Source organism: Meriones unguiculatus, chromosome 10 (genome assembly GCF_030254825.1).
Source record: "Meriones unguiculatus strain TT.TT164.6M chromosome 10, Bangor_MerUng_6.1, whole genome shotgun sequence".
Taxonomy (NCBI): Eukaryota; Metazoa; Chordata; class Mammalia; order Rodentia; family Muridae; genus Meriones; species Meriones unguiculatus.
The window spans coordinates 96372684-96387460 of NC_083358.1; the positions used below are offsets into that span (position 1 = coordinate 96372684).

General features: G+C 39.2%; 1 protein-coding gene across 1 annotated transcript in view; it reads right to left on the minus strand.

Annotated features, from left to right (window-relative positions):
• LOC110561782 (mitochondrial adenyl nucleotide antiporter SLC25A24-like) overlaps window positions 1–14777 on the minus strand; it is a 53841-nt gene that overhangs the window by 4445 nt on the left and 34619 nt on the right. The window contains exons 5-7 of the mRNA XM_060393289.1: window positions 10472–10630; window positions 6366–6518; window positions 826–933 (exon numbers count right to left, since the gene is read on the minus strand). Coding sequence (XP_060249272.1) covers window positions 826–933; window positions 6366–6518; window positions 10472–10630 — 420 coding nt within the window. The remainder of the gene's footprint in view (window positions 1–825; window positions 934–6365; window positions 6519–10471; window positions 10631–14777) is intronic.

Below are 14777 nucleotides of genomic sequence, written 5' to 3' on the forward strand. Positions count from 1 at the left end.
TTAGATTCACCTAACTCACATAGCAATCTAGTGAGATCTGTTTTATCACGTTTACAAATTTAGAGAAATCACAGAATCTCTGGTGGCTTATGCCTGTAGTCGCAACACTAGGAGACCACAGCAAGGGGACTGCCACAGCACAATGTCAGCCTGGGCTAAATAGTGACTTCCAGGCCACTGTGAGGCACAGAATGAGATTCTGTCTCAAAAAACCAAACACAAACAACAAAATAGTCTAAAACTAAATGTCTACTTACTAAAACTTCCTTTTCTTTATTTAACCTGTTATTTTTACCTAAAATGTCTTTCTTCATAATCCCTCATGTTCAAAGTCTTTGCCATGATCACACACATTCCATTTGTGTCTTTCATGGGGTTCTTAACTAGAAATAAATAAATTCTCCCCTTTAAGTTTCTATAGTACTATATAGTGAGCTATCTTCTAGAACTTTTTTAAATTTTGGATCATCAATATTTTTTTTGGATCATCAATATTATTGTACATGTTTTATTTTCCCTTCTAAACTATCAAATATGTGATCAAAGCCCTCATCTGAATCTCCCTTGGATCTGACACGGCACCTAGCAAAGTAGCTTCAGTGTAGCATGCATACAATCCATATCTGCCTAATGAATGATTAGATAAATAAATGGATGTTTTACTCTAACTACAATACCATTTGTCTTAAACAACAAAGTCTATTGAGACTCACACTTTATACAAGATTCAAATCTTACAAAGTTATTAAAATAACTCAAAATCATTTCTGATTGTTAGTTGCATCAATAGCATGATTTTAATTAAAACGTTATGATAATACATACCTCCAGGGGATAAATACAGGTTTGGGAAGTTGCGCCAGCCATGGAACCAGCTATAAATCTTTGAAGAATTCCTAAATTAGCATCATCAAAACTAAGTAACTTCTTATACTGTATAGATAAAAATATTGAAATGTATAGTATTACTAAAATATATGCCTTTCAAGTTTTACAACATTAATAGTATAAAACTATATTAAAATATAGGTCAGGTGCTGATTATTTAACACAACCTAGTACAATACTAAATTTTAGTTTCTATGTAATAGAAAAGTTAAAGCTCTCTATTCACCTTTTTTTCTTTTACTTTCCCCTGTGGAATAATTCAATAGCAATGTTAAATTACTGAAGTCTATTCATAAATGTGTTACATCATAATGAGCATGCAAATAACATACACAAGGGTTGCATTCTTATCATCTTATAGCACTCAACAGAGTGTTGGCTGACTAGATAATTGGAAGAGTTAACATGACAGGTTATTTTGTTACAACTACAGTAAGAAAGATCAGAACAGTAACGCTCATGAGGACTATAACCGGGAACAGGCCTACAGGTCAACTACTTGTTAAAAGAATTAGGGTGGGAGTGGAGAGATGGCTCTGTGGTTAAGGACTTGCTGTTCTTACAAAGGACATGGGTTCGGTTCCTAGCCCCGACTTGGAGGTTTGCAACCATTCTTAACTCCAGTTCTAGGGGATCTAGCACTGTAGTCTGACCTCTGCAGGCAGTAGGTACACAAGCCATATGCATACATGCAGGCAGGCAAATCATGCATACATATCTAAAAGCATTACTATATGTGTTTTTGTGCCTTGGGATTTTGCCGGTCAGACTTCAAAGGTGACAGAATAGTTTATTTGGCAGAGAAAATTACAAAGCAGCAAACATTCAGGCTGCAGCATGACAGAAAAAGCATTGAAGGCAGCCCAACATTCATTCATGATGAAAACTCTGGGGGAAAATTTTCAAATAGGTATAAAAGGAGGTTATCTCCATTCAATAAAGGTCAAACAAGAAAAGCCCTCAGCTAACACTCATGTTGGAATTGAATTACCATTTGTTCTAGTTTCATTTCTGTTGCATAACTACAAAGGGGTGGAGTCAGAATGTGAATTCAGAAAGTGTGGCTGCAAACTAAGAATGATGGTTCAGTAAATAAAGGGCCTATAGGCCTAATGACCTGAGTTAGAACTCCAGATCCCACAAGGGAGCAAGAGAGAACTGATTTCTGACCATTTTCCTCTGACCTCCACACACATACCCTGGCCTTGCTAACCTGCACACTCACACACACACACACACACACACACACAGAGAGAGAGAGAGAGAGAGACAGACAGACAGACAGACAGACAGACAGACAAATAAATACTAAAAACGTCTTTAACTGAAATTCCACATTCACAGTTCAAGACTCTTAACTCCTTACATGCTGTTCCCCATAGTCTCCCTTAATCACTGACGAATGTTGGTATCTAATTTGATTTACAGTGAATCTTGTGCACCTCTAATGTTACTCAAAAGCAACATCTCAGGATGCAGGAACGGAAACATGAAGACGTGGGCTCTGACCCTGACTCTTCTGCCAACCAACCATCACTTCAGTGAGTGCTGCATCATCACTTGACCCTGACTCTTCTGCCAACCAACCATCACTTCAGTGAGTGCTGCATCATCACTTGACCCTGACTCTTCTGCCAACCAACCATCACTTCAGTGAGTGCTGCATCATCACTTGCCCACGTCTTCCCATCTACAGAATGACGCTGGGTAACACTGGCATTCACTGACGAACAGGCATTGTTCTGGAAACAAGCCTACACACCCTGTTCTAAAGGAAGCAGTTATTCCTGGACAAATAGTTTAAAACAGACCTAACAGAGAAGAGAAAACCTGACTGAGAGTGCCAGATGTGTCCCGATACACACTCTCCCCTTCGCCCTAAGAAATGAGTTCATTTGCAGCTCCTTGTTTCACAACTAAAGACCACACTCCTAAATTCCTTTACAGCCAGACCTATTGATCCCGAAATTTGGTGTAGTGGCATGAGGAAATAAGTCTTCCATGTCACTTTTGGAAAGTGTCCTAGAAGGGAAAGTTCCTTCCCTAATTATTGCCTGGACATTAGATCTGATTGCTGGAACTCCATCTCAGACTCAGGACAACGGAGACCACAACAGAAGACAGACAGTGAGCCAGAAGTGACTATACTTCTTTTTGCCTACAGAGCATCTCTGCACTCTCCCTAAACTGCCTTTCCTCGGATTTCCACGTGTGATGGGATGATGAATTTCAATCTAAAGTTGTGTGAGGATTCCTGTCACATGCCCCTGGGCCTACCTCTAATTTACACTAAGTGATAAAAGCAACCAGCAGACTAGAGCAGGAAGAAGAGATGATAAAGTAACTTTCTTTTTGGGGAAGGAAATGCAAGGTATAGATTCTAGAAAGAATTTCCATAAAATGGAGAAAAATGTAAGAGAAAATGTGAACAAAGTTGAAACAGGAAAAGCACCGTTTGTTAAGAAATAATTAAAAGACCGTCAAAGTAGTATATTGTCAAGTTTACAAAAGTCCAGAGCACATTAAATGGGGAGAAATTGTAAAAGGCTTAATTGGAATGAAAAGTTTGCACAGAGCCCAAAAATGTAAAAGGTGGTCTCTGGAGAACCACTGCAACTCACTTGACCTGGCCTCATTCAGCACCTGTCCCCCAATAAATTCTATGCTATGAGTCAAGAGAACAGTGAGCCTCAGAGAATGTGGAAAGGGATGTGGTTAAACAGAGGGAAAGACAGAGCTTTTAGACAGCAAGAAAACAAGTACAAAGCCAGGCACAGTGGTGCATGCACTATAACCCCAGCACTCAGGGAGGTGGAGGTATGTGGATCTCTGGGAGTTTGAGGCCAGCCTTGTCTATAAAGTGAGTCCAAGACAGCCATGGCTACACAAAGAAACCCTGTCTCAAAAAGAAAGAAAAAGAAAGAAAGGAAGGAAGGAAGGAAGGAAGGAAGGAAGGAAGGAAAAAGAGAAAGAACGAAAGGAAAAGAAAAGAAGGGAAAAGAAAGGAAAAAAGAAAAGAAAACAAGAACAACAGCACAGGAATGACTTAGTTTTTCACATCTTCTGTGGCATTCTCTTCGTTCTTGGTATACCTACAAGGCAATATCTCCCTGGAGGGGCCAGCAGGAAGCAGAGTGGGGCCTAAAGAGAAAAAATGTGAAGGAGGCTGCTGTCCGTCACTCATCAAAAGTTGCACAAAATAGGGAAAGGATGGCCTCTGCTGCCTCTTTGCTCCCTTTCCAGCTCACCAGGGCTGCACACTGGAAATCCGAAGTCAAAGACGTGGTTAGTAGCAGTGTGTTATCTGGAGTGTCATCTGTGTCACCGTGTGCCCCCTTAAGTAGTGAAGGCAGCACACTGACGCAGTCAGACTCTCTTTTTCCTCCTAAATGACGGCATAGACATTCCCTGTAACAGCAACGAACACACAATCTGACCTGCCACTTTTATACATTTACACCACGGCGTTTTTGTCTCTTAAATCAGTATTTTCATTTAGATGAACCGTCCCTGAATTTCAACAGACTTTTGATAGAATATGAACTTGGAAGGGCAGAGTCCATATCTATCTTGTTTTCTCATCTATTCCCAGACTCCAGTATAAGACCTCGCTCATGTGTAGGCACATAACAAACACTGAAATACATGAAACTGCCAAAACTCAAAAGGTATTGTAACTAAGGTTTCCTGGGTCTATCTGTTGCCTGGTACAACTTTATACTCATAGTCACTAACTTCAACTGCCACCAACCATCTTTTTTTCATTTCCTTGCTCTATCTGCACTGTGACTCTCTTGAACTAATCCATATTTTCTCCTCTTTCCTCAAGCCTCCAACAGGTCCTTACTTCCAATTTTTACCAAAAAAACCATACTCCCCTTGGTCTCTTATAACACACACACACACACACACACACACACACACACACACACACCTGAATCAATTTAGTAGAAACATTGCCTTGCCTTTTCCAGTTCTAGGATATCCCTCTCTTTAGACCTATCTTCCCCATCCCAGCTCCCACTTCATTCCTCTTTGACTTTTCATGGTGAAACTCCTTGAAAGACTTCTCAGCCTTTCTACTCTGTTTTCCCAGTAACCACTGACTCTGACTGACATACCATCCTTCATTCATTCATTATTCATTCATTCATATCCTTTATTAATTTAACATCCATAAAGATGTTTTGTTTTGTTTGTTTGTGTTTTTGCTACATCTCTATCATTTAGGAAAAGGTCTGTAACACATGAGGTGAACAGTACCTGATAAAAACAATATTGCTGAATGGTCAGCAAATCCTGATTTAAGAAAGGACTATGTAGTGGAAGTTTTGGTTTCTTTAAAAACTCAGTTATGTTATGCAAATATGTTTTTATTTTAATCCCAACTGTGGGATATGGGACTGCCTTAGTTTATCCACAGCTGATAACAGCCCCGTGCGGCTCAGAGAGGAGTGTGGTCTTTGCCAGCTGCAGTTAGTTTAATTCTGAAGACAAATACCAGAGCCCAGAGAGGAAGGATCGCTTCGAGGAGACAGATGGAGAAAGAAGAAGGTTGCTGTTTTGCTGGACTACTGGATACCCTGACTACTGAGATTAGTATTTTCCCAAAAAACCCAATGATACTACCCAACCAGAACTAAGTCTAAAGAAGTCTACTCCCCCTGTCCCTTCTAACCTTCTTTCTCTCCTGCCTTGGGATCAGGAGATTGGAAGGGAGGGACAGGCATAAGGAACCCAAATAAAATAGAGTTAAAAACTAGCTCCTACAGGGCTGTACAGTCTAAAGACAATCATTTCAAACAGAGTCCTGTATCCTACTCATCTATCTTCTTGCTTTTCAACTATCTGACCTGAGAAAGAATAGCTTCACTCTTTTATAATGTTGAGGTCCTGTGACTATGTGAATAAGTCCACACAAAAGAAGCACTTTAATGCCATAGCTAAAAATTTATTTAAAAAAATTACTCTAAAATTTACAATAAGAGGAGAAACTTGAGAAGCATATAGAGCTTTCTTAAACTCTTATGAGACCCAAATAAACTGCAGTATTTGAAAACTGATTTCTCATCATTTAAGCAAAAGTAAAATCCTAAATCAGACTGACAAATTTTGAAATTCAGTGTACATTTTTCAACTTTGTCTTTACTAAATAAGAATCTCAATTACTGACAAATTGAAATATCTGAAAAACATTCAAACAGTTCTAAGAAAAAAAATTATGAACTGCTTTGTGAACACTTCTTATGCTGTGACAATTAACTTTAAAAAAATAGTCACAGATCTGCCAATAATACAATGCAACCTACAGAAGTGCTCTTAAAGCAGTAAGAAATCAAATAAAAGTAAAATTAGTAATATTTACATTGATAACTACCGATTATATACACTAGTGTTCTCATTCACAAAAGTCTAAACTTTCAAAAATTAAATTTAAATCACAAACATTTAAAACCCCATAGTCAATAACAATTTACCTGTTCATAGGACCCGACCTTGAGTACTGACTCTGGTGCAATTTTAAAAACATTTACACCATTTCCTCGCCAAAGAGAAAAAGTGCCTCCTTCTTTTAACAACTGCTTGAACTCATTAACCAATCTCATTTTAGTCACTTTTGAACCATGAACCTAGAAATAAACAGAAAATTTATTTATCAATTTATTTTGGTGGTACTATAAAAATTATTTCATTGTTGGTGAAATAATTATATCTATATATTTCATAACTGTCAACAGCAGTTTAATTTTCCTTCAGTCATATAAAATCAATGTTGGTATTTTTCTTGTCCCCAATTACACATAAAAATTATAGTCGTCTTCCCTCTACCCATTGTTTTGTGTCCCGTGTTTCAAATAAAGTGAAATCATAGAAATAAACATTTCATGTTTTTTTTAATTGCTTGTTGTTTAGCATAGATGATGAAATCACCCACAGTTTAACTCCACCTTGTTTTCCGGGGTCATGAGTCACCCCTGTGCAGTGTATCCACACGGTATATTCTTTTTTTTTTTTTTTCTTTTTGGTTTTTTTTTTTTTAGTGTTTATCTTATTATTTATTTGAGAAAAAATTCCAGGATAAAATTAGAAAGTAAATAAACAACCACTGCATCCCACTTTTATAATCCCATTGGATGTGAAGATGAGTTAAAACAGCATTTTATATCTTCTTATTTGAAGTGTGTCCTTCATCTTCTTTACTCCTAGTTTCTATATCTGTCCTTCCTTTTCTTTTTTTTTTTTTTTTTTCAATGCAGTTTATTCAGGAACATTGAACAATCCTCGGACCCCGGGGAAAGCCAGCCCACAGCTTAAATAGCCTCTGGGTAGCCAACCCAGGCATGCCACGGGGGCAATGCAGATAGGTCCACATACATGGAAGCAAGCCAGATCCTCGGCCTTAGCCAAATGTGGAGTTGTTCGTGACAGAGAGCACTCACCATCGGGAAGGTGGAAGGCGGAAACCAGCTCCATCTTTAAGGCATAGCATTCCGCAGCTCTCTACAGTTCCCCCTTTTTGTTTTAGACGCATCAGGCAAGAGTAGAGGTCTGATCTCTGATATTAGAAATAAATTGGGACTTTGTACAGATGTTCATTTAGGTGTCATCCACCCAAAGAGCATCAGACCGTCCGATACCTTTTTCTCAGAGGCGGGACCTGGGGCATCAACCCGCATGCAATCAGACATGCTCTTCTCTGGGTCGAAAGCAGCTGACCCTGAGTGCAGTGCTTAGCCTCGCATCCTGAGCGTATCATTTTAGCTTTTTATGGTATCCAACCATGCTTGGGGAGAATGTCCTGCTTCAATGGCTGAAGGAGAGGAGAACCTCCCCTATTAGTGGACTTGGGGAGTGGCATGCAAGCAGAGGGAGGAGGGAGGGTGGGATTGGGATGGGAGGAGGGAGGGGCTTATGGGGGGATGCAGAATGAACAAAGTGTAATTGATGAAAAATTTAAGAAAAAAGGGAAAAAAGTAATTTAAGAACCTTAAATGACTTTCAAAATTGGAGGAAAACATGGAGTTAGTCAATTGGCATGGAGCACGTCTCGCCCCTGGGGGCAATGGTCTCCTGAACCTACTCAGACCTCGGACACACGGTATATTCTACCTACCCAATAATCAGTTAAGAGGCTGTCTCAGTTACCAGGTCTACTGTCACAGTATTACCACAGTGCATATGTACCCCTTATCCTACTACATTAAGGTCCCAAAGGTCGTCAGTACGAATGTCTGCCATGTGCATATTCCAGAGAAAGCATAAAGTACTTCCTTAAGTGCGAGGATGATTGTTCTACTTTAGTGTTATGTTGCTAATCTCCTATTGTGCCCTGTTCCTCTCAACCATGTCTCTATCTGTACATACCCATATATTTTTCCCTTTACATGTAAATTTTTAAGTTTTCTTATAGACCCATTACTGGGGAAACTGGGTTTTCTACTTTAATATGTAACAGAACATATTCAACCCTGTCTTTCAAAATGATTTCCAAATTTAGCTTCCTGACTGAATAATTCTACTCAGTTACAACACTAGTAAATATTCCTGGGTTATACATAGAATCAAATACATAAAAGGATAATGGGTTAGTTGTCCTCTTAGCATTTACTAAAGTATATTCCCTATACTTAGATTATTAAACTAAAGCCTTTTATTTCCACTGGATAAATTAACCAATATATCATTATACATCTACATGGGAAATAAAAGGAGAAATAAAATAGTATATATCACCTTTGGTATTCCCATAGTACTAGTATTGAGTCTTTTTGTCTGGCTATATAATGGCATTTTAATAGTTATTATCTAATTATTTATTTTCTCTGACGTACTGTAATTCCTCTAATGGTAAAAAGTGTGTCTAACTACAGCACTTAATCCCCATTAAAGTACCCAATATACAACATACCCTGCTAAATATGTATGGAATGAATAAACTAAGCTCCCTTAATCCAAAATAATATCCTTTTAATTCACTATATTTCTGAAAGTGGCATACAAATTTAATATTTAAGCGGAGTCACAGATTTTGAATAAATGAAGAATAATTACAGATAAATTACAACGTTCATAATTAGGTGGCATTACAGTTTTACACAATTATACTAGAATACTATAATAACGATTTATAATTCATCAACAAAGGCTACCAATATCACTAAAACAACAAAGAACAACAAAATACCCAGATATACAATTTTAATTACAAATTTTGATCACTGCATTTTTCTTGATTTTTATATTCTTATAGAAAAAGTATTTAGCAAGTATTAACTTGTAATTATAAATTTTAATTATTATTGGGTAGGTTAGCTACGTTTCTGAAAAGCAGTCTGGTGGAGTGGATTGACTGCTATTTTAAGTTGAAGTTAACTTGAGTAATTAGGAAGCAGCTGGCACACAGGGAAGGGCTTCTCTTGCCTCCCATCCTCAGAGGTTTCATTCATGGCAGTAGGACTATGGAGTTCCCATCATGTGACAGGAAGCAGAGAGAGACCACCTGCTTTAGACAATGAAGTCCTATGTGCCTTTCCCTCCATGGAGGTCTGCAGCCCATGGGATGGGGCTGGCCACCATCAGGGGGATTCCTCTTAGTTAATCCTTCTGCAAATGCCCTGCTAGCTTAATGGTGAGTGCTGTGCTAATCTGCTAGGCTCATCTCAATGAACTGACATTCAAGTATAATTCAGGATAGCCATACTAAAATCTACAGACTAAAGAAGCTAAACAACAAGGAGGACCCTAGTGAGGATGCTTAAATCTCATTCAGAATGGCAAACAGGATAGACACCAAAAGTGGTGGAAGAGAGGGAACAGGATGGGAGCCTACTATAGAGGGTTCTCTGAAAGGTTCCACCCAACAGGGGATCAAAGCAGATGCTGAGACTCACAACCAAACTTTGGGCACAGCACAGGGAGTCTTATGGAAGAAGGAGGGACAGAAGGACCCAGAGGGGACAAAAGCCCCACAAGGAGACCAACGAAGCTAAAATTTCTGAGCCCAAGGGGTCCTGCTGAGGCTAATGTACCAACCAAGGACCATACATGGAGAGGACCTAGACCAGCAGCTCAGATGTAGCCAAGAGGCAGCTCAGTCCCCATGTGGGTCCCAAGTAAGGGGAGAAGGGGCTGCCTGTATCATGAACTTGATTGCCTGGTCTTTGATCACTTGCCCCTGGCGATGCTGCCTTGCCAGGCCACAGAGAAAGGGGATTGATGAAGTCAGGATGAGACTTGATTAGCTGTGGGCAGATGGCAGGGGAGGAGAACTCCCCCTTTCAGTGGGGGAGGGAAGAAGAGTGGGACTGGGAGGAGTTGAGGGAGGGGGCTACAATCAGAATATACAATGAATAAATCATGAAAAATAGACAAATAAATGAAATACAAAAAAAAAAAGATTAATCCTTCCAAACACCATAGGAGCCTCTTAAAGAAAACGAAGAGATACTTTTACTAGTAAAGAGAAAATAATTAAAATTGTCAAGAAAACATAAAATCTCAATGGGAAGTACTATGAAATTTCACTTCTCAAGGACTCTTCGTTTGGCTTCAGCTCTTCAGGAGAAGTGTACATGCAAACTACCTGCATCATGACTTTCAGGCGTTCTAAAGGCGCTGTGCAGGTCCGCGTCACCCCGCTCGAAACTCCTGCTGCCACCAAGTGCTTCCACCAGTCTCCGGACTCCTTTTCTTGCTCTGTAAATTCATCTGGAACACTTATACTCTCTCCTATATCAATTATCTAATAAACACACAAAAAGAGAATTAGACAAGGCAGCGTAAACACTTGAGAAATAAGAGCATAACTTGCTACGACGATGGAGAAAACTCTTCACACAAACCAAAAACTTCAACATTTTTCAGATCACCTATACTGAAGACTGACAATTGACTTAGTACCCAGTGCTTATACTCAAATGATTTTGAATAACAATTCATATGAGGATTCAAAACAAATTTTTCATTAAATTAGGTGTTCATTTAAAATAATTTTCAAACCATTTGAATAATTTCTTCCATGAAGACAATGTGAACCCGCCAGCAGGAAACACACCACTTACACAGTGTCTGCCACACACTAGGTGAGGAATAAACAGTAAATCAATCCCCACACTTTATTCCAAATTCTTAGACATAAACCTAAATCAGGATTCAAAAACAGTATCTTACATGCTCCAACTTATTATTTACACTGATCTTTTGTTGATCAATTTTCTCTTTAAAAATATGTATTACAATGAGTTTGTTTAGTAATTTTTTTAAGACAGGACGAGATGTTTATTCTTTTTTTTAAATTACACTTTATTCACGTTGTATCCCCCCATAAGGCCCTCCCTCCCCCACTCCCGAACCCATCCTCCCTCCCCCTTCTTCACACATGCCCCTCCCCAAGTCCACTGATAGGGGAAGTCCTCCTCTCCTTCCTTCTGATCTTAGTCTATCAGATCACATCAGGAGTGGCTGCATTGTCCTCTTCTGTCCCCTGGTAAGGCTGCTCCCCCCTCAGGGGTAGGTGATCAAAGAGCAGGCCAATCAGATTATGTCAGAGGCAGTCCCTCTTCCCATTACTATGTGACCCACTTGGACACTAAACTGCCATGGACTACATCTGTGCAGGGGTTCTAGGATATCTTCATGCATGGTACTCGGTTGGAGTATGACTCTCTGGGAAGACCCCTGTGTTCAAATTTTCTTGTTCTGTTGCTCTCCTTGTGGGGTTCCTGTCCTCTCCAGATCTTACTATTTCCCACTGCTTACATAAGATTCCATGCATTCTGCCCAACAGTTGGCCATAAGTCTCAGTGTCTGCTTTGATAGTCTGCAGGGCAGAGACTTCCAGAGGCCCTCTGTGGCAGGTTCCTAGGTTGTTTCCTGTTTTCTTCTTCTTCTGATGTCCATCCTCTTTGCCTTTCGGGATGGGGACTGAGCGTTTTATTCAGTGTCCTCTCTCTTGATTAGTTTCTTTAGTTGTACAGATTTTAGTAGGTTTATCCTATGTTATATGTCTATATGAGTGAGTATATACTGTGTGTGTCTTTCTGCTTCTGGGATAGCTCACTCAGGATGATCCTTTCCAGTTCCCACCATTTACCTGCAAATTTCATGATTTCCTTGTTTGTCATTGCTGAGTAATACTCCATTGTGTAGATGTACCACAATTTCTGTATCCATTCTTCAGTTGAGGGGCATCTGGGTTGTTTCCAGCTTCTGGCTATTACAAATAAAGGTGCCACAAACATGGTTGAGCAAATGTCCTTGTTGTGTACTTCAGCCTCTTTTGGATATATGCCTAGGAGTGGTATGGCTCTATTTTGAGAAAGCACTATTCCTAGTTGTCTGAGAAAGCACCAAATTGATTTAGAGAGTGGTTGTACAAGTTTACATTCCCACCAGCAGTGGAGGAGGGTTCCCCTTTCTTCACAACCTCTCCAGCATGTGCTGTCACTTGAGTTTTTCATCTTGGCCATTCTGATCGGTATAAGGTGAAATCTCAGGATCGTTTTGATTTTCATTTCCCTGATGGCTAATGAGGTTGAGCATTTTTCTTTAAGTGTTTCTCTGCCATTCGATATTCCTCTCCAGGGAATTCTCTGTTTAGCTCTGTTCCCCATTTTTTAAGTGGATTACTTGGTTTGCTGCTTTTCAGCTTCTTTAGTTCTTTATATATACTGGATATGAGTCCTCTAACAGATAAAGGGTTGGTGAAGATTCTTTCCCAATCTGTAGGCAGTCGCTTTGTTTTGATGACGGTGTCCTTTGCTTTACAGAAGCTTTTCAGTTTCATGAGGACCTATTTATTGATTGTTGATCTTAGAGCCTGTGCTGTTAGTGTTCTGTTCAGGAAGTTATCTCCTGTGCCAATGAGTTCAAGGGAATTCCCCACTTTTTCTTCTAACTGATTTAATGTGTCTGGTTTTATGTTGAGGTCTTTGATCCACTTGGACTTCGGTTTTGTGCATGGTGATAAGTATGGATCTATTTTCATTTTTCTACATGTAGACATCCAGTTGGACCAGCACCATTTGTTGAAGATGCTATCTTTTTTCCATTGTATGGTTTTGGCGTCTTTGTCAAAGATCAGGTGTCCAAAAATGTGTGGGTTTATTTCTGGGTCCTCTGTTTGGTTCCATTGATCCACCATTCTGTTTCTATGCCAGTACCATGCAGTTTTTATTACTGTTGCTCTATAGTACAGCTTAAGATCAAGGATGGAGATACCTCCAGAAGATCTTTTATTGTAGAGGATTGTTTTGTCAATTTTGGGTTTCTTGTTATTCCATATGAAGTTGAAAATTTTTCTGTCCAGGTCTGTAAAGAATTGTGTTGGTAATTTGATGGGAATTGCATTGAATCTGTAGATTGCTTTTGGTAAGATGGCCATTTTTACTATGTTAATCCTGCCCAGCCATGAGCATGGGAGATCTTTCCATCTTCTGATATCTTCTTCTAATTCTTTCTTTACAGACTTGAAATTTTTTCATACAAGTCTTTGACTTGCTTGTTTAGGGTTACACCAAGGTACTTTATGTCATTTGTGGCTATTGTGAAGGGTGTTGTTTCCCTAATTTCTTCCTCAGCCCTTTTGTCTTTTGTATACAGGAGGGCTACTGATTTTTTTGAGTTAATTTTGTAACTGGCCACTTTGCTGAAGGTGTTTATCAGCTGTAGGAGTTCCCTGGTGTAGTTTTTGGGGTCACTCACATATACTATCATATCATCTGCAAATAGTGATAATTTGACTTCTTCCTTTCCAATTTGTATCCCCTTGATCTCCTTCAACTGTCTTATTGCTCTAGCAAGGACTTCCAGCACTATGTTGAAGAGATATGGAGAGAGTGGGCAGCCTTGTCTTGTCCCTGATTTCAGTGGGATTGCTTTAAGTTTCTCTCTGTTCAGTTTGATGTTGGTTATAGGTTTTCTGTATATCACCTTTGCTATCTTTAGATATGTGCCTTGTATCCCTGATCTCTCCAATTCTTTAAACATGAATGAGTGTTGGATTTTGTCAAATGCTTTTTCAGCATCTACGAAGGCTTTTTCTTTCAGTTTGTTAATATGGTGGATCACATTGATGGATTTCCGTATACTGAACCATCCCTGCATACCTAGGATGAAGCCTACTTGGTCATAGTGGATGATATCTTTGAGGTGTTCTTGTATTCGGTTTGCGAGTATTTTGTTGAGTATGTTGGCGTCAATGTTCATAAGGGAGATTGGCCTGAAAGGGAGATTGGCCTGAAATTCTCTTTCTTTGTTGGGTCTTTGTGAGGTTTAGGTACCAAGGTAACTGTGGCTTCATAGAATGAGTTTGGTAGTGTTCCTTCCATTTCTATTTTGTGGAAGAGTTTGAAGAGAACTGAAGTTAACTCTTCTTTGAAGGTCTGGTAAAATTCTGCACTGAAACCATCTGGTCCTGGGCTTTTTTTGGATGGGAGACTTTCTATGACACTTCTATTTCCTTCGGGGATATAGGACTATTTAATTGATTTACCTGGTCCTTTATTTATTCAGCTTTGGTAAGTTGAATCAATCAAGAAAACTGTCCATTTCATTAAGATTTTCAAATTTTGTTGCGTATAGACTTTTGAAGTAAGTCCTAATGTTGTTTGGATTTCCTCAATGTCTGTAGTTATGTCCCCCTTTTCATTTCTGATTTTGTTGATTTGGATGGTGTCTCTCTGCCTTTTAGTTAGCTTAGCTAAGTGTTTGTTTATCCTGTTGATTTTCTCAAAGAACCAGCTCTTGGTTTCGTTGATTCTTTGAATTGTTTTATTTGTTTCTAATTGATTGATTTCATCCCTGAGTTTGATTATTTCCAGCTGTCTACTCCTTTTTGGTGTGTCTGCTTCTTCTTTTTCTAGGGTTTTTAAGTGAGCCATTAAGTTGCT